The sequence below is a fragment of the Rissa tridactyla genome, chromosome 2 (genome assembly GCF_028500815.1).
Source record: "Rissa tridactyla isolate bRisTri1 chromosome 2, bRisTri1.patW.cur.20221130, whole genome shotgun sequence".
In the NCBI taxonomy this organism is placed as follows: Eukaryota; Metazoa; Chordata; class Aves; order Charadriiformes; family Laridae; genus Rissa; species Rissa tridactyla.
The window spans coordinates 47,177,188-47,201,464 of record NC_071467.1 but is presented as its reverse complement, the minus strand read 5'-3'; the positions used below and the strand labels follow the sequence as shown (position 1 = coordinate 47,201,464).

Genomic DNA, 24,277 nt, shown 5'->3' with positions numbered 1-24,277 from the left:
ACACACATCCACATCCACACACACGGGCGCACACGCACACACACAGGACAAAGCCTTGTTTTCCTCACTGGTAAAGAGTGCACTCTGCCTTAAAATTCTAAATGAAACACAGTAAATCTGTTGTCTGTTGGCAAGAGTATAATGTGCATTAAAATAATAATCGAAATAAATCCTGCAAATTAAATTAACGTGCCTTTAATATTGTCAAACTTACCCATAAATAACAATGTAAAAGGAGTGGTAGAAGTAAACAAGACGACGAGTGCAAGATGACTTACGTTAAAAGCTTTCAGTCGCTCAGCTTCTACCCCATCTGATTCATTAACCTTCTCAGGGTCTTCCTGCTCATCATGGTCATCCTCATCCTCATCTCCTCGATTCAGAGACAGATCTTCAGCACCTCTGCCTACACTCTCATTCTTGCCAGAGTCATAGCTTGAATAGCTATGTGCAGGGGACTGAAAATAGACAAAAAGAATATGTAAAAATTCACCATGGAAATACGGTCTACTCATCAAAAATGCTTTATAAATATTTAAAGAATTCCATGATTTCTTTTTATTCTTTGTTCAACATAAAGTGTTCATAATCCTCGTAAGAGCAAACAATCCACAATAATATTCATTTCAGTACTTTAAAAAAACGTGACCAGCTGCAAATTCAGTAAATCAATTAACAAATTAATTACCTACAATAATTACAGTTAACATGAGATCTTTGCCATACAGCCCTGTTTAAGCACTACATAGAGAAGTTTCTTACAAATATTAACTTCTTTGTATTAGCCAAGATGTAAATAAGGGGCAGTTGATTTGCACAAAACTCTAAAGGATTAAAAACTACACATTTTAAGGCAAAGAGGATTTAAGTAGGAAACATTGATATTCATCCAATCAATATGAAATATTATCAAGAGCTGCAATAAGTTATTCAAAACATGGAGATGATTATGTTCTAGTTTCACTTGCAAAATCCCAGAATAAATTAGAGATGTGTAAGTTTGTTAACATTTTGAATGCTCTTCTGAGAATCACATAGTAAAATAATTTTCTCTTTGTGTATCAGCATTCAGAACTTTCCCATGAGCAGAAATTCAGCTTGCTGGATAAAACAGATGACCATCTCATTAAAGTGTATCTACTTGTAGGACCAAAAAGTTTTCAGTTACCAGAAGTCAATAGTGTGCATTTTTCCTTGCAGTATCAAGACTTCAGTTACCTGTTTCCTTGCATATGCGTCAAACTGCAGACCACAAAAAGACATCAGTAATAAAAAGCCTTCTACACTTAACACTTTTAAGATCAAATCTTTCCCCCAGTCACACAAAAGTATCAGAGAGCATTTTCACCAGAGCTGTCAGATTCACACAGTTAGGTAATCCAGAGCACAATTTTACCTCTATAGTATTTTAATCCTGTAATATTTCAATATTTTCCTCTATTGCTTCAAAGCATACTGTAGTCTATTAACTTCAGAGCATCCTGAATCAGACACTACTTGATGGACTTCACATAGGCACTTTTTTTAGATGCCTCCTGCCTAAATGTCACCAAAAGTCAGGAACATAATGCCTCAATCTCATTTCAAATACTTAAAATCACATGGCTTGATCTATATTCTGAGCTTCCTAAAATTGTCTTTATTTGAGGGTGTTTTCACCAATCACAGAATGCAGCTGGGCAGTGAGGTAGGAGGGAAAAGCCAACAAAACCATTCATCTTTAAGGCATACTTCTTGCTTTATATCCTTACTCCAACTTCTTTTTTTCTTTCCCCGTTTTCATTTCCATCTTACAGTGGTCCTCTGTACGCCATCAATTTTGGAGTCACTCCCATACATTTCCTTGCTTTGCCTTAACAGCACTCACACTCCAAGCATTCCTTTTTTATCTGTACTCCCCAGACTACATTCTCACAGTACAAATCCTCTGGAGTTCCACTTTTTAATCCCTAATGCCCTAACATCAGATCTTGCAACCTCTTTCATCCCCTTCCTTGAGCCTCTCTAGACTACTCTCCATGCCCTAGACCCTTACAGCAGACTTAGTGAGAATGAGAAAACATCAAAAGAAAACAGAAGGGCCAGCCTCTGGATACAAACACCTTTAACAAGTACCAAGCCCAGCATCACCTCTTCTCTTCCTACAACCTATGACTGCACAGTTATGAGGCAAGAAATTAGCCAAAGTTCAGGATGGCAGAGGTGAGATAGCATGGAAAAAGAATTGGGAGAGCAGCAAAAAAACCTGTTCCTTTTCTTGACACACTGATGTTTTGTTCTGGGAAGATGATGAATATCTACATAGCTGCCCATTCAGATAACTCTTCCTTGAAGGATGTGTCCATTTAATTATCAGGCTCCAGAAGAATATGGTTCCATCCTGATAGGAGATGACGGCTATAACTTATCACAGTATCTAGCATATATATGCAACAGTATTTAACCTGACCAATGGTCACCAGAATGCCAACAGCCGCAGCCTGTTATGAAAGAATAAGAGCAGCGATTTTTCTTGATAATGAAGAGATTCCCAGAAGAAATTTTTTTTAGATGGAAGTTACAATTAATTAATTGTTACAACTATTGTAATTGTGTCCAAGTCGTATGCAGTAGAAGATCTGACCTAGACTACAAGACTTGTTCTTTTGTATTTCTTTGTTTCACCTCGTACTACAGTTAGACAGCTTGCAGAGGGTTTCTAGATAATCAAAAAGCCATTTCATGTGCTAGGCACCATATAAAGCTGTAGAAGCTACTGCCCTGAAGAACCCTACTGTCTGAAACCCTTGTTCTGCAAACACTTGATTTCGCATGAGTCATTTCATCAGACTAAAACCAATTAGACTACTCATGTGCATAAAGTTAAACAGATGCAAAACTGATTTCAGTATGTACATATGTTTGGGCTGGATGCCAAGACCATAAATTATGCACCAGGATTGAGATTTGCTTTTGTGAAGGAAAGAAATTCAGGCCAAAATGGATTAGCTATGTCTCTCAAAAATGTAACAGTTTTTTTTTTTAAAGAAAGCATTGCATGGAGAGCCCTGTCCAATGTCTTCTCCAAAACATTTATTTCAAGAACAACTTTAGCATCTTAAATGAACCGTGGAGAATAACATGCTCTGAGAAAGTTGCATGGCAGGAACCCATATTTATTCATCATGAATTCGAAGACTGTGTACAGTACCAGGAAAAAAAGGTGGGTTTTTTCCTAGCTGTTGTGTCAGCAAACTAGGGGAAGAGGTTAGAAAAGCTCAGTTAAGAAAAAAATCTCTACCTTTTTGTATTTCTACACAGATGAATACTGAGTCAGAGAAGGAACAGACTGTTTCTCTCACTTGTGTTGACTCTGCAGTTGTGCAAAAGCTGATAAGCATTTCTTTTAGTATTCTATTAAGCAGCTGCAGTGCTAAACAAACATGGAGTCAGCCAGCAGAGGACAACTTTTTCTTAGTACGCATTCCCCAATTTTAGGTTTTGGACTGTCCTTTCAAAAGGCTGCTCCCACCTTTGCCAGACAGGAACCTGCTCATTCAGATTCCTGTACACCCCTTGACATGTTTTTAAGGTCCTGCAGTGAACTAGACTAGAGAAGTGATCCTGGTGAAAATGGTTTGGGTTTGTTTTGGTTTTTTTTCTTTTGCCGGTCTGTTTAAGACCAGGATCAGTTCTTAGCTCCAGTTCACCACCTGAAAGCACAAACCTTTGTGCTGACAGGAGAGCGTGAGCATGGGAGGGACAGAGGGAGCATACATGTCTCTGTGGACAGCAATGCAAAATTAAAGCAATCATGGAGGGAAGCAGTAGTAGACACAAGTCGTTTCACAGGTGAAAGCTTGTGCTTAACAAATGTGGGTTGGAAAAAAAGTGACAGCAATGTAAAATGAGAAATTATTCATGGAGAACAAATGAGGCCAAGGCTAAGGCCAAGAGTATTGCCTCCCCCAAACATTTAGATGATTATAAAGTTGTCTGAAAAACGCTGAGATGTTGATAGATATATTCTCACCACTTTGTCCTTGGCCTTTTCTGAAGGTTCTGAGTTGATTATTTTAATCTCTTCCTTGCAAAAAGAAGTATTAGACGCTTCTGCTTTATAAAAATGAAAGTAAAGGTTCTTGCCTAACAACCTGCTTTCAGGAGCTTGTGACATGAAATTTCAACATCTTTTCAATACATTACAAGTCAGCAACAAAAGTCGCCTGAAGTAAGGTAAGTGTCAAATCACACAATAAAAGACCTGGGAGGACATCACAGTGTAATCTAGTTCATATTGCTGCCACAGAACAAGGTCAGAAGGTCATTCCTGACCACTGTTTGTCTTGTTGTTATCTTAAGACTTCCATTGATAGAGATGCCATGCATCCCCCAGACAATTTGCATCAGTGTTTCACTGTCTTCAGAATTATTAAAATATTCTTCACACCCACCTCTGACTTTCATTAACAGTGCAAAGCCTATTTCTTTTTCACCTATCTACCACATATTGCAATGGAGGATAGGTGTACCTGGAGAAGAGAGCAGTCTCTTTCCCCGTTACAAGAATCTTTCAGACATCTGAAGACTGTTATCATGCCCCCTTCCCTCAGTCTTCTCTTCCCAATAAATTAATCCATGCTATGAAACTCATGTTTTCCAGATTCATAATCAGTCTTATTGGTTTGCTCTGGATGATCTTTATTTGGTCTGAAACTTTCTCAAAGACCAGCTCCCAGAACTCCAAAGCGTATTCCATTTGAGGCCTTTCTATGGAAAATATATTAATTTATTGCTTGACTGATTTCTAATATGCCCACAGCAGAAGCAGCTTATAACTTTATTTGCAAGATAAAAGAAACCCCATACATGCAAAAGACAGTAATGCAGAAACCCCACAGCTGCCAACAGAAGTCATGCTGTTATTTTGTGAGAAATAAAGCAGAAGTAATCCAGAACATTAATAAATATAAAGTCTACCATAGAGCCCCAATGCCTGTTAGGCTCAGACACCGGTGTATGGCCATCAGACATGGTTTGGAGGATGATGGCACATGAACTCACTGAAGGAGGCTTCTTCCAGCAACTGACAGTGAGAGATTCTTGGCTATTTCTGTGACTGTACAAAGGCGGCTGTTGATTACTGGACCAATAGTTATTCAGTGACAGAAAGTTAATTACTGAGGCTGGTTATTTGTAATGACCAAAAATCAGAAAAATCATGGCTTTGTGATTTTTTTAAAATGCCAAAATGGAACAAAAAAGACCCCACCTTTTCAGGGAAAAAAGCCTCTGAAGGAAGCATAGCAGATATTTTTTTTCTTTTTAAATGAAGCTTCATTATTCACATTCACATTACATTGTACATTTACATTTAGTTGGATAGTTTTACATTTAGCTGGATAGTGTGTAATTCTTTCAGTTGTTACATTAGACACTCATAAACCACAGCACTTGTGTGAGATGAAGAGACTGGGAGACTTAGAGAGCTGGGAGGACAGTAGCACAGGTTTCCATACTGCATGGGAAGGAAAGGACTTGTGAGGTAGGCAGAGAGGAAAACCCTCTACTGGCTATACATGATTCTCTTCTAGAAATCTGCCTCCACATCTATAAAAGTTACTAAATAAATGTTTTTAATGAGTAAATAAAAACATAATCTAAAGCTGACAGAGTTCTGCTTGTCCCTTCATTTGTAGCTCCAATCCCTTCTTCCTTCTCTTTCCCTCTGTACCACCGAATACACAAAGGTCTACAATTTCAGCAATTATTCTTGCAAATTAGGTGTGCTTTTCTGCGTATTTCCCCATGTGCTATTGCGCATATTTTTATAGAAACCATTCCTATGATACAGAAAGGAATTAGAATACTGTGATGACCTCAGATTTGATTGCTTTGAAGACTTTTTTTTTTCCAGAATTGTGAATTAAATTAGAATTTGATTTTAGTTTCTTATTTCACATTTATATTTCTAACTGATTCTACATATGATGAGGTTATTGAAAAAAGCGTAACACACTGGTTTTCAGTGAACCGACCATGAGTAAGAAGCATGCATTTTAGTTGATATATAAACAAAATTAAAAGGTTAAGCCTGTACAGTTAAGGGCAAATTTATGTCTTATGTCTTCCCCTTAAATTTATATTTGAAATAAATATTGGATTCTTAGAGTTCCACTTTCTTTCCAGTGCAAACTGTTAGCTTTCCATATAGCATGGAACTTGCCTGCAGGAGGTAGTGGGATTCTTTTTTGCATTAAATATATAACATATGTCATATAAATAACACATTAGAAAACATAAAATACATTTGGCACATACTTGCCCTTTTGGTATTAACAGAAACGAAACTATGAATTCAAACGTTCCTATCTTTTTCTCCTCAATTCAAACAGTAAAGCAGGAGGCATAACTGGAGAACTCAGGTTCAGCTATTAACCTAAGCAATCCTCTTTCAGTTTTTATAGGTAGAAGTCCAGCTTTCTATTATTTTTCATTAATAACCCATTTTTTCCACAATCCCTCTTAAATCCCATGCCTTTCTCTCTTCCAGACGTTGCTGTTATTATCCTTCTTACATAGCCCCTTTAAACCTTCATACTGTGTGGAACTTCACTGCCCATTATTTTTTTCTCATTACAGAAAAGACTGTGAAGTCTCAAATACAATTCCAGCATCTCACCATTTATTTCAAGATCCAATTAACCTCATTTTTATAAACTTGTCACACATTTGCTCATCTTACCCATATCTTTGCATCTGACTATGACCAGTTTGCTTCCCTTGTTACACCACAATTGGTCTTTCCAGCTCCTTCATAAAATTTCACCCTTGATAATGGGAAGGCACCATTGTGTATGATTCTGTTATTTGGCGCATGAGAATAACCGGAAGCATTTTTACTAGAAGAATGGAGAGATGATATCCAGGTTTTCGCAGGTTTGACTCCATAAAAGTGTTATCTAACATGTAAAGTGTTGTGGAGTAGATTGTATATGACATTTTTACACAAAATGTGTATTACACTGAAATATTAAATATTAAAAGATCTTTTCTGTTTGCTCTGTGTTAACAATGTGAGCTCCAGAAAGACAACTGTTCAGTTATTTACAATAGGAACTAAGAAATAAAAAGATTTTTCTCCTGAATTATCTTTGACATGGTCTTTTCTCAAGAGTCATTATTTTTACAGTAGTCAGTGAGAGAACAGTGACTGTTCCTAAGACTACCTACTCATTCTTTCTCAGTAATTAGCCAGTCGACATTATATTATCTGTTTGCTTATAATATTCCTTTCAACAGAAGCACATTTATTAGCAGTAAGTAGAGTAAACTGTAAATTACCCTGACACTTTCATTCCAGCAGGATTTATCTGGATAGATAGAAGTTTGGATAATTGAAAGATAAGAAATAATTGAAAGACCTCTTGAAACACAGATCTTCCTGTGGTATATTTTCTCTTTTTAGCTAAAATATAGGCTACCCTAGGTCTATCCCCACTGGTATTGATTGAAATACATGATTGAAATACATCACTTTGCCCTAATAGAAATAACCTCAGAAATTAAGTAGAGAGTTAAAACAGAGAGACAACTGAGAATTCTCAGACAAGTAGAAGAATTAAGTATATTTAGAGGTGATAGTTTAATGAGCTTCTTTCTAATTTGTCCACTACCGATCTCTTATCACCTGATTCAGCACCTTCAGGAAGCTGCTCCTTCCCCAGCCATTCTGGAGGGGGAGAATTCTTGGAGGATCAGAATAAGCATGTCCAAACCTCCCTAGTTCATGTGTTGAGAGTACAGGGCAGAGCTGATTTAACAGAGCAGGAGCCTTGCTTACTTCTCACAGCTTTTATTTTACGAAGTTGTTTTATTAATGACTTCTGGAATTCCTGTCACTGATGTAGGAAGACAGGTATTTTCAACCTGATACTAAAAAACCCTAGTTATATAGCCCCCAGGAACTGGTCATATTGCAAAATGTGGCTGCTGTGTTTTTGGCAAAAATACAATGTCCTCTGTGGGAGTTGAAAAGCCAAAGCTAAATGGTGACAGACTCAAATAAAAGCCTAAATTATTTTTGGCGTCATACACTGCTATTTTGGAGCTTTAAAAGAATCTGACAGAGTTTCTGTGAATTTGAGAAACTGAGGCTGCCACATAGAATCATAGAATCATAGAATTGTTGAGGTTGGAAGGGACCTTTAAGATCATCGAGTCAAACCTTTAGCCTACCCTGACAAGAGCCACTTCTAAACCATGTCCCTAAGTGCCCCATCTACCCTTTTTTTAAACACCTCCAGGGATGGTGAATCCACCACCTCCCTGGGCAGCCTATTCCAATGTTTAATAACCCTTTCAGTGAAAAAATGTTTCCTAATATCCAATCTAAACCTCCCCTGATGTAACTTGAACCCGTTTCCCCTCGTCCTATCACTTGTCACCAGGGAGAAGAGGTCAGCCCCCATCTCTCTACAACCTCCTTTCAGGTAGTTGTAGAGGGTGATAAGGTCTCCCCTCAGCCTCCTCTTCTCCAGGCTAAACAACCCCAGCTCCCTCAGTCGTTCTTCATAAGGTTTGTCCTCCAGACCCCTCACCAGCTTTGTAGCCCTTCTCTGGACACGCTCCAACACCTCAATGTCCCTCTTGTAGCGAGGGGCCCAAAACTGAACGCAGGGGGCCCAAAACTGAACGCAGAAGTTTTGGGAAGGAGGCTGCCACATAGGAAAGCTCCATCACAAACTTCTATACTTCTGCAAACCGTGAGAGGCAATAGAGGATTTAAACATTTCCTATAGTACACCCAAAATCAAACCAGAAGATCTGAATGAAGATGTTATACTCCTGTAATAGCCTACCTTACAAAAAAATAAAACCTACCTTATTATCAAAGCTAAGGAAACTTCATGAGTGGTCTCCTAAGGACAGCATTAGCATACTTTGCAGGTCCTACCATCGCTCTGTGAAGCCAAGAGCATGGGAGTGCCCCATGTAGTTCTTGTCCTTTTGTCAAAATGCATCAATCAGAAACTTCTGTTGGAAAACTACCATTTCTAATTATTGGTGAAATTTTGACCTTTTGCCAAGAACCTTTACAGTCTCCACCCAGATTCCACAGCCTTCCATTTTTCAGGGTTTTTTTTTTCTTTTTTCTTTTCTTTTTTAAATTAAATAGCAACAGTTTATATGGGGATTAGGGAACATTTTTCTTATGAAATATACTTCAGTGACTACTGAGGTTCACATTACAGGCAGGTAGTGAGCATTTTTGACCACCAATTCTTTGGTCAATTGTTAGACAACTGGCTGTTAAGAGCTACAAACTACTTTGCAAAAACACTGGGCTATTAATTTCTTCTTGTTCTATTTAAATTGAATGAATGAAACCTCTAATGCAAGCAACACATTTAGGAAGCAGCTAAGATGGAGAAGACCTACACAAACCTGAATATCACAATGACAATCACAATGCAAGCCTCAAGACTCTCGCTCCTCTCCTTGCAGCCTGTCCTCATCTAAGTGACAGAAGAGCAAGACATAACTGAGCACATCAGCAGAGGTACAACAAACAGTCGAGTTTCATAGGAACTCTCCTTCAAGGAAACAGCAGAATCCCTGACAAAACACAATCTATTCTTCAAAAAGCCCACTTAATGACTAACAGTGCTACCCCTATTGATAGAAAATATTCCAAACTGTCGCTAGCTTTCAAAACAAAAGCATTTGCTGAATATTACAACTGCAGTCATGGCCTCTGAAGTTATTATCAGCAAAAGCAGGAAGTGAGATACAGGAGTGAAATTATTTCTTGAGTAGCAGTTCAAATATCCTAAGCCTACTATTTTATTTCTAGGATTTTAATTTCTTTGAGGTGTCTGTATGCAGGGAAATAATATTATCAAAAGTACAGAAGACCAGAGTATCTTGTCAATATGGCATCATCAGATGCTCCATTTTAATCTTGAGCATACTGCTGCTGGAAAACCCACGTAGAAGAATCCCCTTCCTCACTTCAGCAGTGAGGAATACAAACCATATGCAATTCATATGTTTAGTCATGCGTCCCTTGTAAAACATCTACAACGAACTATAAAACTGCCACAATCTTCATTCCTTTTTTTCCTCCTTTGCTATTCCTTCTCTACATGCCCCTCGGTTCCATTTAAACCATTTTTTACAAGCTGCTTTCTCCTAAAATCTTTCATTCTTTTCTTTATCTTTGAATTCATTATGCCTTTAGTTCTTATTGCTTCATTGTCCTCTTGCATTGTTCTCTAGACTCTCATACTATTTCCTTCACATCTTCCTCCCTAAATTTCTCTCTGCTCCCTCTTGCCATAAATTTAAGCTGTGACACCAAAAGGGTTCAATAACCTGCTTTTTTCTTCAATTACAAGCATGAAACATAAGGCTATTTTCTCAAGTCTCAAAGCATGAATCTACACTGGGAAATTATGTGCTTATTTGTGAACAACATCTCTTGAATCTACGACTATCAGCTACAGGTGAAGCCCTTGCTAAGAGAACTACAACCACAGAGAATCTGAAGACTTTGTACCTGCCCCTTCACTCCACAGCCTTTTTCTTCCTCTCACTCTCTACTATGACAGTTTTCTACTCCTCCATAGCAGCTCAAGTATATGCAAGCTTTTTCTATCTGCAAAGTGGTGTTCCCAAGGAGCAAACACGTTCACAGGCGTAACAGTTCCAGTTATATCAGGGAGTCAGGAGACAAAAACTATTTTTTTTTTTGACACTTACTTTCATCCTGCTCTACTGTTTCTGTATATCCCAGGAAAGCTGGAGATGGAAGCTACGCAAGAGGCTTCCAGGTTGTACCAAGTCTCAAAAGAAACTTCCAGAGAGTAACAGCAGAGGCAGATGTAGGGATAATAATACATCAGCACTGCAGGGTTTGTGTGTCGCAAGAGCAGCAGCAGCGAAGGAGGGGCACATTTGTTTTCACTAGGTAAAGCGAAAGAAAGCAAGGAAGAAGGAGGATGCCTCTATCCCATTTTTGCAAGGACTTTGGCAAAAGAGTGCTATTTGAGGTCCAGGAACTCAGCATCTCCCTATAAATTCTGCCTAAGGCTATACAGCAGCTGGACTTATTAAACACATAGTTATATGCTGAGCTGTGGACCTGTATTTTCTAATAAGGAAGGAGGAGCAGCATTTTTTATCCTAACTCATATGAGTAAGAAGAATGCAGCCCACAGACCGAGAGTGGGAAATAATGAGGAACTAAAAATGATGATTGGGACGAGAGTGGAAAATGGTTTAACAACGGACCTTGCTTGGTGTGCTCTTTCTGAATTTATCGTGAGCTCTTCCCTATGCTGATTTCCTCTTCCTACTTCACTTCTACACAATGGCATTTCAGAGGTTCTCCCACCTTTCTCCTTTCCAGTCTGAGCATGGCAGAAGTGCAAATGTTTGGGAAGGAGACTAAAAAACAACCAGTGGAAGCAGTGGCGGCAGGAACTCCAACTCACCTGTCTCCATCATTTGAGACAAATTTAGGCTCTCCCTCCTTCAGTTTGTGTTGCTCAGTCACTACAGCCATATGCCAGAACAGGTGAAAGGAGACAGTCCTGTCACTCCTTCTCTTCTGATCGTGAGAGTCTGACCAATCATTTACATCTTCAGAAGTACAGATTAGAGGAAAAAAGACAGTAATGGTAACATATTGTGAGACAGACTCATGCAAAATACCAAAGCCAATTGATTAATGACATACATGTAACCTAAAATAATCTGTTCAGTACCGAATAGCCATTTACAACTGATCCTAATAATAAGATGGCATATTAAAGATCAATTTATTTTGGGGAAAGCTAGGAATGCAAGAGTGACATCACACAAATTTGTTGCATGTGCAAGAGAGGAGCATATTGCTTACAGAGAAGCATAACGCACAACAAGAGAATGAATGGACTAGCTTGTTCTTGCTTTTTCTTTTCTGCCTTTTGCCTCCATCTGCCTCTAGCAGCAACCTTTTCTCTTTGCTGAGCTTTATAAAGTGTCTCTGGAGGTAAATCAGCTGGATTGTGTTATCAACTAGCCCTGGGAGGCAGAGGCTAATTGCCTTAATTATTGCTTAAGGGCCAGGTGGCGAGATTTAGAACTTGAAACCAATCAAGAGGGGACAGATGAAGACCGGGCTCCTGAACTGGGGGGTCCGTTCCTGGTCTGCAACTGAAGCTTATGGAATAGATTACTGATTAGTTCCCTACTTACCTAGCACAAATAAATCTTTAGACTGACTTGTAAGAAATGCTTGTAGTTTGACCCTCCTTGTTTAGGGAAGGAGAAATAAAGCATTTATCATATGAGTAAGCCAAATGCATTGCTTGAGGTTAGCACATGACAGCAACCATAAGAATGTTGCAGGAGAATTCCTCATAAAGGCAATCTCTACCCATTAGTCCTCCAGACCAATGCATCCTTAGGACTGATACAAAAAGAGCACCAAGAAACAGGAACAACAAAAGAATCTTTCAGTCCTAAAGCCACGCTGGCTGTGCTCCTGCTAAAGGCACATTCTGACATTTTTGGAGTGGGAGATGGTAGAAAATATTTTAGAACTCATTTAAGATGACTCTCAAAAGACAATTCCTGATCAAACTGTTCAGGGAACTAATTCTAGCAAACAATGCAGTTCTGTTGAAGAGCAAACGCTCTTCCCCAGAAGAATCAGAGACATCATAGTAGCCTCCTAAAACCCTGTCAATATCATTAAGTATCTCTATTCCATCACAGCTTTCATGATACCATCCTGAAGAAACCAGAAACTCTCATTGTAATCCATGTTTGCCTGCCTGAGATGGTACAGCACTTTCTAACTTTTACAAATCTTAGTATATATTTGATCCAAAAGTGAGCTAGAACTTTTGGGTGGCCTCGTTATAAATGAGCCCTGGGATTTTATATGCAGCTATTAAACTCTCAGACTTGTGAGAAAAGAATCATCCTACTTCCTCCAGGATAGCATGGCATAGCGTAAGCTCCCAGAACAGCTGGTGTTTGGAAAGGAAACTGCACTTCCGAACTTGACTCCATGCTTCAGTACTCTCCGTGATTTCTTGTAGCTGCATAATCTTTGTTTACTGCAAAATGTTTCTGTCATATTGGTACTTAGAGGGAACCATGCAGCCATCAAGCAGCACAGAAGTTTCCAAGATGATCTGGTCTGTAAAAGCTCAAACTCATTTACAACAAACAATATTTTCAGTTGTAAATTCTAGGGATGACTTTGTTACACGAGTTCACTTTAGCTTACTGAATCAGTGCACAAGGCTCAACTCTTATCACCATCCATCAATGGAGAATTTCCCTAGCAGACAAGAAAATCCTATTTGGTGAAACGCCACTTCCTCCAAAAAACACATACAACCCACATTGTTGTAGAGAAAGAGTTCTGGTAGGAAAGGCAGCTAGAAGTATACCAGAAAAACTGAATAAATCAGAGCAGGCAGTGCATTCTCTCATATTGATACTACAACTCAATGCCTGACTACGGAGCAATGAACAGCTATAAAAACTGCTTTGTTTTGCTCCAACCCAAATTCAGGGGAAGAAGATTTTATCCTATATTGAGTCAGCTTATCATGTGAAGAGAATTAGCTGAAAAGTTCAGATTCAGATCTGAACTGGCATAAAGCTTTAAAAGTTTGTGTCCATTTCCATTTGCTTTCTTATGTTACATGACTACCACTTTACCCTTAGCTTCCACCGATTAAATTGAAAGAACAAAGAGGAAAACAAGACAGAATATACTTTTAAAAATTAAAATAAGTCATCCATATGCCTAGTTTAAGAAAGCGGCCCCCCTCTCATGGTGCAACTGCCTACACTGTCTGCTCATCCATTCTCCCCTTTCACAGACCTCTACCTCAGTCCAAGACATGCAGTGCTGTGATCTACAGGCAAAGAGATCTTTCTGGGGTATGAACGGGGAACATAACCCTCACCTGTTGTACTTTACTAAACCCAATTACAAGATGCCCTGAATGCAAGGGACAGAAGCGTTTTCTGTGAACAGCCCCCATCATTGTCCCTGGAAATGGCATTGACCAATCTTTCATGTGGCCAGACCACAGATAAGGAAAACAGTAAGCAGGAATTAATTATAAAAGCTGAACAGCAAGGATAACTTTAGTAAAGTTTCCCTTCCCTAGTGAGTCACCAGATTTAATGAACCTAAGTAGAATGATCTCTTTTGCACATGCATTACCTTGTGCAGTCTTTCCCTTAGTGTGCCAGACCTGCTGCATGTATCCAGCATCATCAGCTGGTGCTGGCATCCCTGCAGCTCTCTGAACTTTCCTGCATGAAACTTGGTTTCTGCCTAGTGAGCTGCATCAGGGACAGCTCAGAGATGATTACGTGGAGAAGAAGGTCGTGTGGAGTCAAAAAAGCACCCATATACCTGAAGCCTGTTTAGCTGCCAGGTTTTGCGCTGTGCCCTATGTACCAAGAAAACGTCAAGAGTTTTTATCTCAAGTTCTTTACTGGTTCCTCATGATCGATTAAGTCAACACTGTGTGTGCTAAGGGTTAGGGTACAGTCTAAATTCTGTGTTTTTAAAGATAGCTGCACAAAACAGAAAACAAACTCATCTGCTCTTCTTGTCTTACTGATTTTTGCACACAAGAGTTTTTGAGATCCCCTGATGTGCATCTAGAAAACATCTCAGCTGGTTATCTAAATAGGCACTGGACATTAGGAGCCATCAGTCTCTAAATGGAAGATTTCTCAATGAAACTGTGATTCACCTCTACCAGAAGGAATTTGTAGAGGGTCTGAAAAGGCTACAGTGTATTTATTTTGTAGCTAAGGGATTACAGGCAGGTTTTCTAAAATCTAAATGCAAACCTTATAACTCAGAAAACGGTCCCCAGATAGAAGGTTTCCCGAAACACATATCTACCAGCGCAATTTTTAAAGGTATATACACCATCAAGCTCTGCAACACCAGAATTTATAAACCAGCAACGTTTACATGTCTGTAAGGTGACTTGTCTGTAATACTACTTTGTGTACTTTGCTTTCCATTCGACTTGCTAAACTACCTGTCTATCTTCTAGTCAACAAAGCAAATACAACAGGACTTCATTTTGTAGACCCTGGGCCGACAACCCCTATCGTAGGGCTCTATTTGAACACAAGGATCTGTTCATGTGTAGCATAGCACACTTATAGCTTTGTTTTTCATTTTTAAAAAGTAACACCACGCAGGCAATGAAAGTATATAGAAATTGTTTTTTTCTGGTAATTATGACCTCTTCAGTCTTGTCAAGAAATTTTGCAACTCCACTACCACTGTTTTTAAATGAATGCAATGGTATGGCTTCAAGCTACTGAATTCTTTTCTGCAGTAAGTGCTTTCAACAGTGCCATGAGCAACAAACAAAATACAGGGATGTGACTCACTCTGTCAGTCATAGCTCATCTCTACAAGTCCTGTAAAGAGGTAGCTTTAATATCTGCCCAGTGATTTCTATACAGAAATATCTAGTATACCACACTTGCACAGGTTTATCTTCAAAAAGCAGAACTGAAGAAACGTGACATCCTATTGACTTATGTCCTAGATCCCCAAAGTCCTCACCATCGTGCCTTCTCCATTTCATGCCACTTCTCTCCTGCTTCTAACTGGGCAAGAGTTTGTGGCTTGTTGAGGGCTGGGAGAGCACTCATTGCCCAAGCAGCTTCTGCCTCTCAAAATGAAAGGCCCTCACGAAGGCAGTAACCTGCGCCTTTCTGCTTAAGTCAAACGCAGATTTTCACAGAACTTGTAGCAACTCAACATTATCAAGATTCCTACCTTATCAAATTAGATTGAAATTGGTCGATAGTTTCAAAGGTTAGGCAGGGACAGATGAACTGACAATGCATAAAGCAGGAAACAAAATCAAGATCAGGACCACAACAAACATCTTTTCACATCGATAGAATAAACTGCACCACATGGATAGCAAACCGGTATTTTTTTTCTGGATAAAACTTTCATTGTAACCAAGATTTTATAAAACATATCTTACCTGGGACATGAGTAAAACAGGAACAGTCTGGCATAAAATCTCTAAATAACACTTTGCATCTAAGCATATTTTTAGGGTAAGTCATACTTTGAAAAGCTCTAACAAGTATCTTGCAAATTCTTGCTCTAGATAGAATGAATTTCAAAGTGGTGTGTGGAAGGTACCCACACAGAAAAGAATCCTACATTTACTAGCCACTTCCATAGAACTTTGAGCATGTACTATTATTTTTCTCGATATACATACAAGTATGAATATTTTCTGTGGCATTATTATGTACTTCACAATACTGAGTAAGCCTGGGCAATAATATTTTATTTATTTAATATAATTTAACCTTACAGCTTGACTGAAGGAAAGAAATATAAAGTGATGGTTATACAAAATCTGTTGAACACATGAAATAACTTTTATGAAAATTATTCGATAAGGTGATGTTCTTAAAAAGATTCAACTTTCCAAGTAGCTACTTTTATTTAACAAATGTATGAGTGGTTAACTAATGTATGAAGCAATATATATGTGCACAGCCACATTCTTTTTAATACACTGCCTTCCAAGGCCCTGCTCTTAAGACATTGTGTGTGACAAATGGACCATCCAGCAGTTTTTAATTGCTAATAAATTCTGCATGACATGCTTAATCAAAGTTCCACATAAGTTCTAGGACAACCTTAGCTTTCTTTAAAACCACAAAACCCCAAGTTTATAAGCTGAAAGCAAAAAATTTTACCATTTACCATCCAGCCTTTCAAAAGTCAGGTTAGAAGATACACAAACTACTCTCCTTAATAGCGTTATCACGGTGAGAAAACTATCAAAGAGCTTACAAACTTTTTTTGCAGACCACTCCCTTTTTACTATCTCGGACTTCCTGATTTGCAAAAGAACTCCCTGCAAGCCACCCCTCAGGCAAACTCCAGACTGGAGTTCGAAGGAAGCTGTTTTTTCTTCAACCTTCCTCTTCACGATGCTTTGCCAAAAGTGGGATTATAAAAAACGTCACTGGAGTCTGGCAGGTCTACTCTCACCTTACAAAGAAGACGAAGCAATATCATGCAGCTGCCAGACTTTTATTCAGACCCAGAGAAGCTTCTGTTTTGATCCTTCCCTACTCCTCACCAAAGGCTTCTCCTTGAAAACTAACCACAGGGAATTATTTCCCCTACCACCACTCCCAAAACATTTTCTAACACATTCATGCCAATATCTTAATAAACATGTAATTCTTATTTATCTTCTTGTTAAAATTAAGAAGCAAATATACTATAACTGCACACACACAACGAAAGGTGTTGAAGTGTTGTAAAACTCTCTTCTCAAGAAGGAACACTACATCACTTGGTTTTGCTTTGTGGACTACAATGACTAGTTCCAAGGTCAGTTTTTCAGTAGCTGTTTTATAAAAAGCCTTGAAATAAACATGAAGCCTATTCATCTTCTCTTTTTTTTCTATTCTTTGTGTGCAAATAAATCTGTCTCCAGCCTGACACTTCTTGAGTAATGTTTCTACAATGTATGCTTGTATTTTTTAATGATTTTTTGATCCCTAAAAAAAGCAGCACTGGTCATTCCTAATGACCGAGGCAAATCTGTGGTTTGGCACATCTCTGAAGCTGACAGGAGGATCATGGGACCAAACTTACGGCTTTGCTGCCCTATGTGTTGCAGAGCTCATGTTTCACAGGCTTTAAATAACTGGAGCTATGGAAACACTCTTTATACCTTAACTTTGCACACCAAAAATGGTTTACCTTGGTTAGTGCTTCACTTGATCCAATCACTGAAAACTGCACTGCCCTCAATTAACTAATTCAAGGTAAGAACGTGTGGTTTTTTTCTGGAAGGATGAAAGGCTTTAGGGTAGGATTAGTGAGGCCCATTAATTTTTGAAATTAAATGTCATCCTTTTGCTTTACCATATCTTGGATTCTGCTTTTCCACCAAAGACAGAGGTAAACATCTCTATTGTGTAAGATAGCTGGATGTAGCCTGAGAACAGCCCATGGAAATTTGCCCTTGCAGAGGTAATACAAGTCCTCCCATGTGAGATAGGAATGGGCTCTGAAGCTAATATTTTGGTTTTTACCACTGCCACTTAAAACCCTCTTACATTTTCTCTCATTAATCCATACCCTCGTCAGGACCTTGAGTGCACCACTGGGCTTTTTTTTTTTCTGTCCACCTCTCCTGGGACCTCCATCTCTGTGCCCCTTCCCAGGAGCCCCACTGAAGCTGAGCTATGGCATGGCAAGTGGGGACCAGTGCTGTCCCAGGCTGCTCCTGGCTTGCTGCCTGTCCTCCCTGCACTGAGTTGGGACCTACCCACGCGCTCCTGCTTGCCTGCTGGTCACTGGGCTGTCTGTGAGACCTGCTACTGCTCTGCCCTGCAGACTGTGGGATGCTGTGGGGCTATGCCTGCATCAGAGCGAGTATTTCTCTTGGGTCATGGCCACCCTCAGCTCCCTGATTGCCTTCCCTGATGGAGGAGCCTTGCTCTTGCTGCTCTCTGACAATGCTGATGATCAAATCTGCTCTAAGTATTGACATGCCATTTGCAGAAACCGTTCCCTTCAGTGCTCTGCTGCCAGTCTTGCCTTTGAACTGCTTCACGCAGGATCATTTCCTTCCTTGTTCTCTACTTAGAAACACTTTCAGAATAGCTTCTTCGAAAGTACCATATAAAAGTATTATTGCATCCAATCTAGTCACATATTCAACAAAATCTACAGCAAATCTGCTCTGTGAAAATATTACTAATTTCATTTTGCACGGTCTTTGCTAAATTAAAGTCTCCATAACTTTGCACTGCTTTCTCCACAGCTTCAGAGTTTTTCCTCCTTTTGATACTTTATCAAAAGTAAAGCAATGACCTGAAAAGTGGGCTCCCAAGATCAGATGGGGAGTGTCTTCTATTCTTGCCAATCTCACCACTTGTTTTAGTCAATAAATTGTCTTTCTGACAGTAAAAGGTCGCTGAACTAAGGCAGAGGTAACATAAAACTCAGACTGTGAACTGGGTTTTGAATGGGCAGCTTTTCTGACTCCTCTATTGGCTTTGCCTTCATATATTGTAGCAGAGGCAACAAGGGAAAATTCTGCTGAAATTCGTGAGTCCATCTGTTGGGATAATCCTCTATGAAGAGATCACGGATCAGAGTGGACCCACTTTTCAAGATGAATTCTCTCAGTATGTAGTTATGTAGCAGATCACAACATGGTTGACTTGGATTAACTAGTAAGGCGGATTGAGGAAGAGCTCCAAACAATACAGGAGACAGGAGGTAATAATATAAGAAGTCATTTATGCCGATTAGGATGAACAGGGAGATAAAGTAAGGGCCTAAAATGGCTGCATGGCACCGGAAATTTCATGTCCAGGTGACAAAGCAATTCAAAAGGAGAAGGAAGGGAGAGAGAGGGTGTGGGCCATGCAGCCTCTGACCTGCAGCAGGAGGACTTTGCAGAGGTCTGCAAGAGATGGAGCACTAGCAGTTGTTAATTTTTGCCCTCAGCTCTGTACACTTCTTGCTATTTAAAGTAAAAAAGCTCTCATTTTAAAAATTTTTTTATGTTTCCTATGTTACATGTTGCAGTTGACACTTGCCCAAAAACCAGTTAATTGTAAACATAGTGCTCAGCTGCTGTAACACCAATAAGTGGTGTGTGTAAGCTACAGTGGGATCTGTTGGTGTCAACATTAGTTATGTGGCTGAAGTGTATGTTTTCGAAAATGGGCTGCTGGAGAAAGAATCTGTAATTTAAAGGTGTGTATAAAGGCACACTGTCAAAAGCACTTGCCAAAAACACATGGAAAGTACATAGGACTATTAAGCAGGATATAAATTTAGCAACCAGGAAAGCACTCAGCCAAGCAAGCTATTAATACCAGCACTGTGAAACAAGGATTGTATAAGAAATAATATTTAAGGAGGAGGTCAAACAACTTGCTTGATACAGGTACACAGATGCACACGCATACTCATATTTTATACATAAACTAGATTTAAAGTCCAATGCTTCAGCGATTTGAACTACTACCTCAATCCTGACTTTTTTCATAATCAAGCAGAAGAAACCATACTGCTATATAGTTTCAGACAGTTTTTCTGGCACTTCTACAGTCTCATCCTGCAGTTCTCTCAGTTTTGGCTACATTCTCATTACTTAGTTCAATCAATGAACCAATCAGCAAATTAATGGCTGTAACCATTCCAACTCTGCAAAGCCAGGGCCATGTTCTGAGACACATTTAAAGAAGTTGAGAGGCCAAATGTTGGTGTCCTGTCCTTAGGAATATAAAAAGACTGCAGCATCAATGTAAGTGGAATTAACCGCAGTTTGTACCAAAGTACTCTGAACTTACTCGACTGTCAAGAGAGGAGCCTATATGGATGTGCAAGGCAGTCTGAAAGGGAACCGGATGACAAGGTGAAAGGGAACTGAGCCCCGTTGCTATTTTGGGATGGCATAGGAGCACTGTATAGTGCTGGCAAACATGATACAAGGCCACATGAGAGACACATCCTCCCATCTCTATGCAACTAAATCCCATTCTACTATCTAAAACCAGTATGGACTGCCACAGCTGCTAACTTCTGTATTATGTAAATACACTATACAGGGAAACTATATGACTAAATTCACGGAAAGCATCTAACTTTAAGGCAACTAAGGTTTAGTCACCTAAGGATTAACAATGTAGTCCATAGGATCTCTTGTGTATACATATATGTGTTTTCTTGATGAGGGCTGGATAGATTTATCAAGAGAATCAGTGAAACTGTCATCCTCATGGCTCCAGCAAAGCACAAATTAAACCAAACCAAAAACTGCTTTGAATTTTAGCTATGCTAATAAAACCAGAGGAAACTGTCCAAAGGTGATTCAACTGAAGTTGCCTCTGCCTCTTTACCCTGCCTGAACAGTAATATATGGAGATAAGGATTAGTACTGTGATTAATGTTCAGGTATAGCACGCAGGAAACAAATGACTTCTCCAGCTTTCCGACAGATTGTTTGGCTTTGGGAAAGTCAATGAATTATATCGTGCCCGTATTTACTAATCAATAGACAGTGATGGAATATGTTTGCCTCACGGGACCGATCCAACATTAAGCTGATTTATATTTATTGATGTTTTCAGAATCCCAAACATGCTATGTAAATCCAAAGAATTAAGATATAGGAACCTCTGGCAATTAACATATTGGTAAAGGTACAAATATCTCATTTGTGTTGTATGAAGTTAGAATGCACAGCATTATCTTACTAGAAACAGTATATCCTAAAACTTAAATTAACTGTATGAATTACAGATATTAAATGACAAATTTAAAAAGTAACACTGCAGCATCATATACAGTTAAAGGACATAACTCTCAAGTAGGAAAAGATAATAAAAGATAAAGCAAAAGTTTTGAGGATCCTACCACCACTGACACTGCCTACCTTACATGGGCAGAATACTTCAAGTAGAGATAACTGAGTGTCTCACAGTCGAACAGTAGATTCACAGAGCCTAAATTATTTTTTTTTATTTGATATTTGGCATATATAGCCCTAGATATAAGTTCCTGGTACTGTAAACATCATAATAAAGTAAGCATTAAATATGAAAAAAGAAAATCAAAATCGAAACAGAGAAACAGAGTAAAAGCAAAGCAGCATAATCCCTGCCAATTACCTATTAAAAAAAAAGGAAAACTAACAAAGAGAAGAAGTGATTTCAACAGAGTTTAGAGATAGTCTTAAAAACTACTTACCTCTTATACTACTAAGAATGATCTTGAATTGGCATAGTGAGTGCCGTAAAAATAAATATCCTGTCCTGGGTTTTATACCCCAAACCAGATGTATGCAGGGCTAAGTGGCTGTGAAATACAGACATCTAGGTCAGGTTTTTCAAAAGCTTATGCCAGGGAACTGGCAGTCTGAGAGGCTAAAAGCCTTTTTGGCTCTTTAAGCATTCAAGACACTTCTACAGATTCATAGATGTTAAGCTCAGAAGAGAATATCTGCACTGTAGAACGTCACCTGGTAACTCTTGAAAAGGAAGGGATAGTTGTCACCATTTTCCTAAATAACACAATCATGCCAAATAACTTGCACATTAATTAGAGCAGGAATGTCTAAAAAGAACAAGTACCTTATGTAGAAATTTTTGTGTAATAATAAACTACTTTCATATGAATGATTGGTTACAATCACTGTAAAAATGTTTTCTTTTAATTCCAACCTAACTTTAAAAAAAAATTGTTTCATCTGCTGAGTCTTTTAATAACTTTATCTTCTAAAATAAAAGACAATCTATTAATTGGTAAGAACCAGTGAGATCTGTGATGAAGTTGTCACTGCTTTATCTCTAACAAGATAATTCCCTCTTTGTGTGGCAACTTTTTCAGCTCCTCAGTGTTTTGTGACTTACTCAAATCCACTGTGGCTTCCAATATCTTTTTTCAATATCATGTAAACCTGTATATTATGTGTTTCCTGAAGGCAGGGTGGACACTTCATTGCACGATTAGGTATAGAGGTGGATTTAAAAAAGCATCTAATGAACCACACAGAAGCATCAACCTTGTGAGACAATCATCTTTAAGGCACAATTGACACAAGAAGCATATTCCAAAAAATGCTTGTATCTCATTCCTCCATCCCTCCATCTCCCGGCTGAACCAAGAGGGTACAAGGTGGCACACATGCCCCAGACTCATCTGTCATTCTTTTCCACTAAACACACCTATTCCCTCTAAGCAACACGCTGGGGGAAACAGGAATTTTTAAAACCTTTATTTTAGCCATTTAATACAGTTTTTGATACAGGTCCAGTCCCACGGGGTTCCATCTGCAAAAGATATTTGAGAGCATATGACTAACTGTAGAAAGTGAGACAAAGATACATGCATTCAGAAGGGGTCCAAAAAACCTTATATATCAATAATTTAGTACATAAGGCCAAAAGAATATTCATGCATCTATTTAAGAGCTGATATAGAGCTCATAGTATAATGCTGAGGACTGAGGACAGGCAATACTGGGGCCGTTTGTGGTAACTCCTATGGAAATCAACTCACCTTTCCCTGCTTTTCAAGCAGATTCTCTTATGCATCCTGAGACCGCACAGCCCAAGAGCTCAACGGCAGAACGTACAGGGCAGAAATTCTGAATAGTTCTGCAAGGGATCTTCCTGATGGAGTCAGACAATTCCCAAATGCCATGGGAAACACAAGAGAAGGAAACTCATTACTTCATGACCTCTACCCAAATATAAAATGGAGTCAGAAGCAACATACGAGATATCTTCCTGTTGTTAATTGAAATGCACATGAAAGACAATCACACAGTCTTGTCTACTGGAGCACCTGCACACAAAGGTTAGGTGTGTGCCATTGCAGGTGCCTCAACAAGAGATATGATCTCTTCATATGCTCCTGATTCATCTTTATGATGCCATCAACTTTGGGTCCTGGCCACTGGATAGGATTGTTTTCATTAGACAAGGGGAAAAAAGGAATACATAAATATATATGCATACATATATATATATATATATAGTGTGTGTGTGTGTCTGTATGTATATGAAGAAAACAGCATGTATCGTTACCCATCAGATCCGTGGAGTAGCTCATGCCACATTCATGATGAGAAGAATTAAGAAAACACAGACTGAGTAGGTGTGAAGGGATGTTGAGAATGACAGCCTGTGACCAAAGCAGCTGATAAGAAGCAGCATCTATATGGGAAATATTCAGACGTACCATGCCAAGATCCAGGCAACAGCTGTAGTAGTTCACTGAAACTGTGAGCTCCAAGAAGCAGCAGCTTAGTAAAAATTCTACAGATGCACATGGAATTCATCCGGTATTAAAATGTTTCATGACATACCGTACTTACATGGGTGGAATGAAAACTCGCACCAGTTATAGACCCCTACCTTTGGCTGCATATTTTCACACTCGCTCATGTTTTCGTACTCTTTCATCAGTGCCCAGTGAAAAGTAAATGTTGACTGTGTACACAGTTTTCAAATACCAGTTTCCAGGATTTTCTGCTGCTTGAGTAAGAATACTGTTCTGTAATATTTGTAACAGTCAGTGCCTTACTCATTACCATGCATTTTGCAAAATTATTTGATCACTGTCTTTTGACTGTGTTTAATAAACATACACATTTCACAGCTTTCAGTGCTTACCTACATCACCATCCCCTCCCTGCCTCAATAACTAATGTAGATTCTGCTTTTTTAA

At 38.9% G+C, this 24,277-nt stretch overlaps 1 protein-coding gene across 5 annotated transcripts in view; it reads right to left on the bottom strand.

The window, feature by feature from the left end:
* Positions 1-24,277, bottom strand: part of NOL4 (nucleolar protein 4) — a 192,449-nt gene that overhangs the window by 45,986 nt on the left and 122,186 nt on the right. For all 5 annotated transcript variants that reach the window (XM_054191579.1, XM_054191577.1, XM_054191578.1 and 2 more), the window contains one exon: positions 279-458. In XM_054191579.1, the coding sequence (XP_054047554.1) occupies positions 279-458 (180 nt within the window). The remainder of the gene's footprint in view (positions 1-278; positions 459-24,277) is intronic.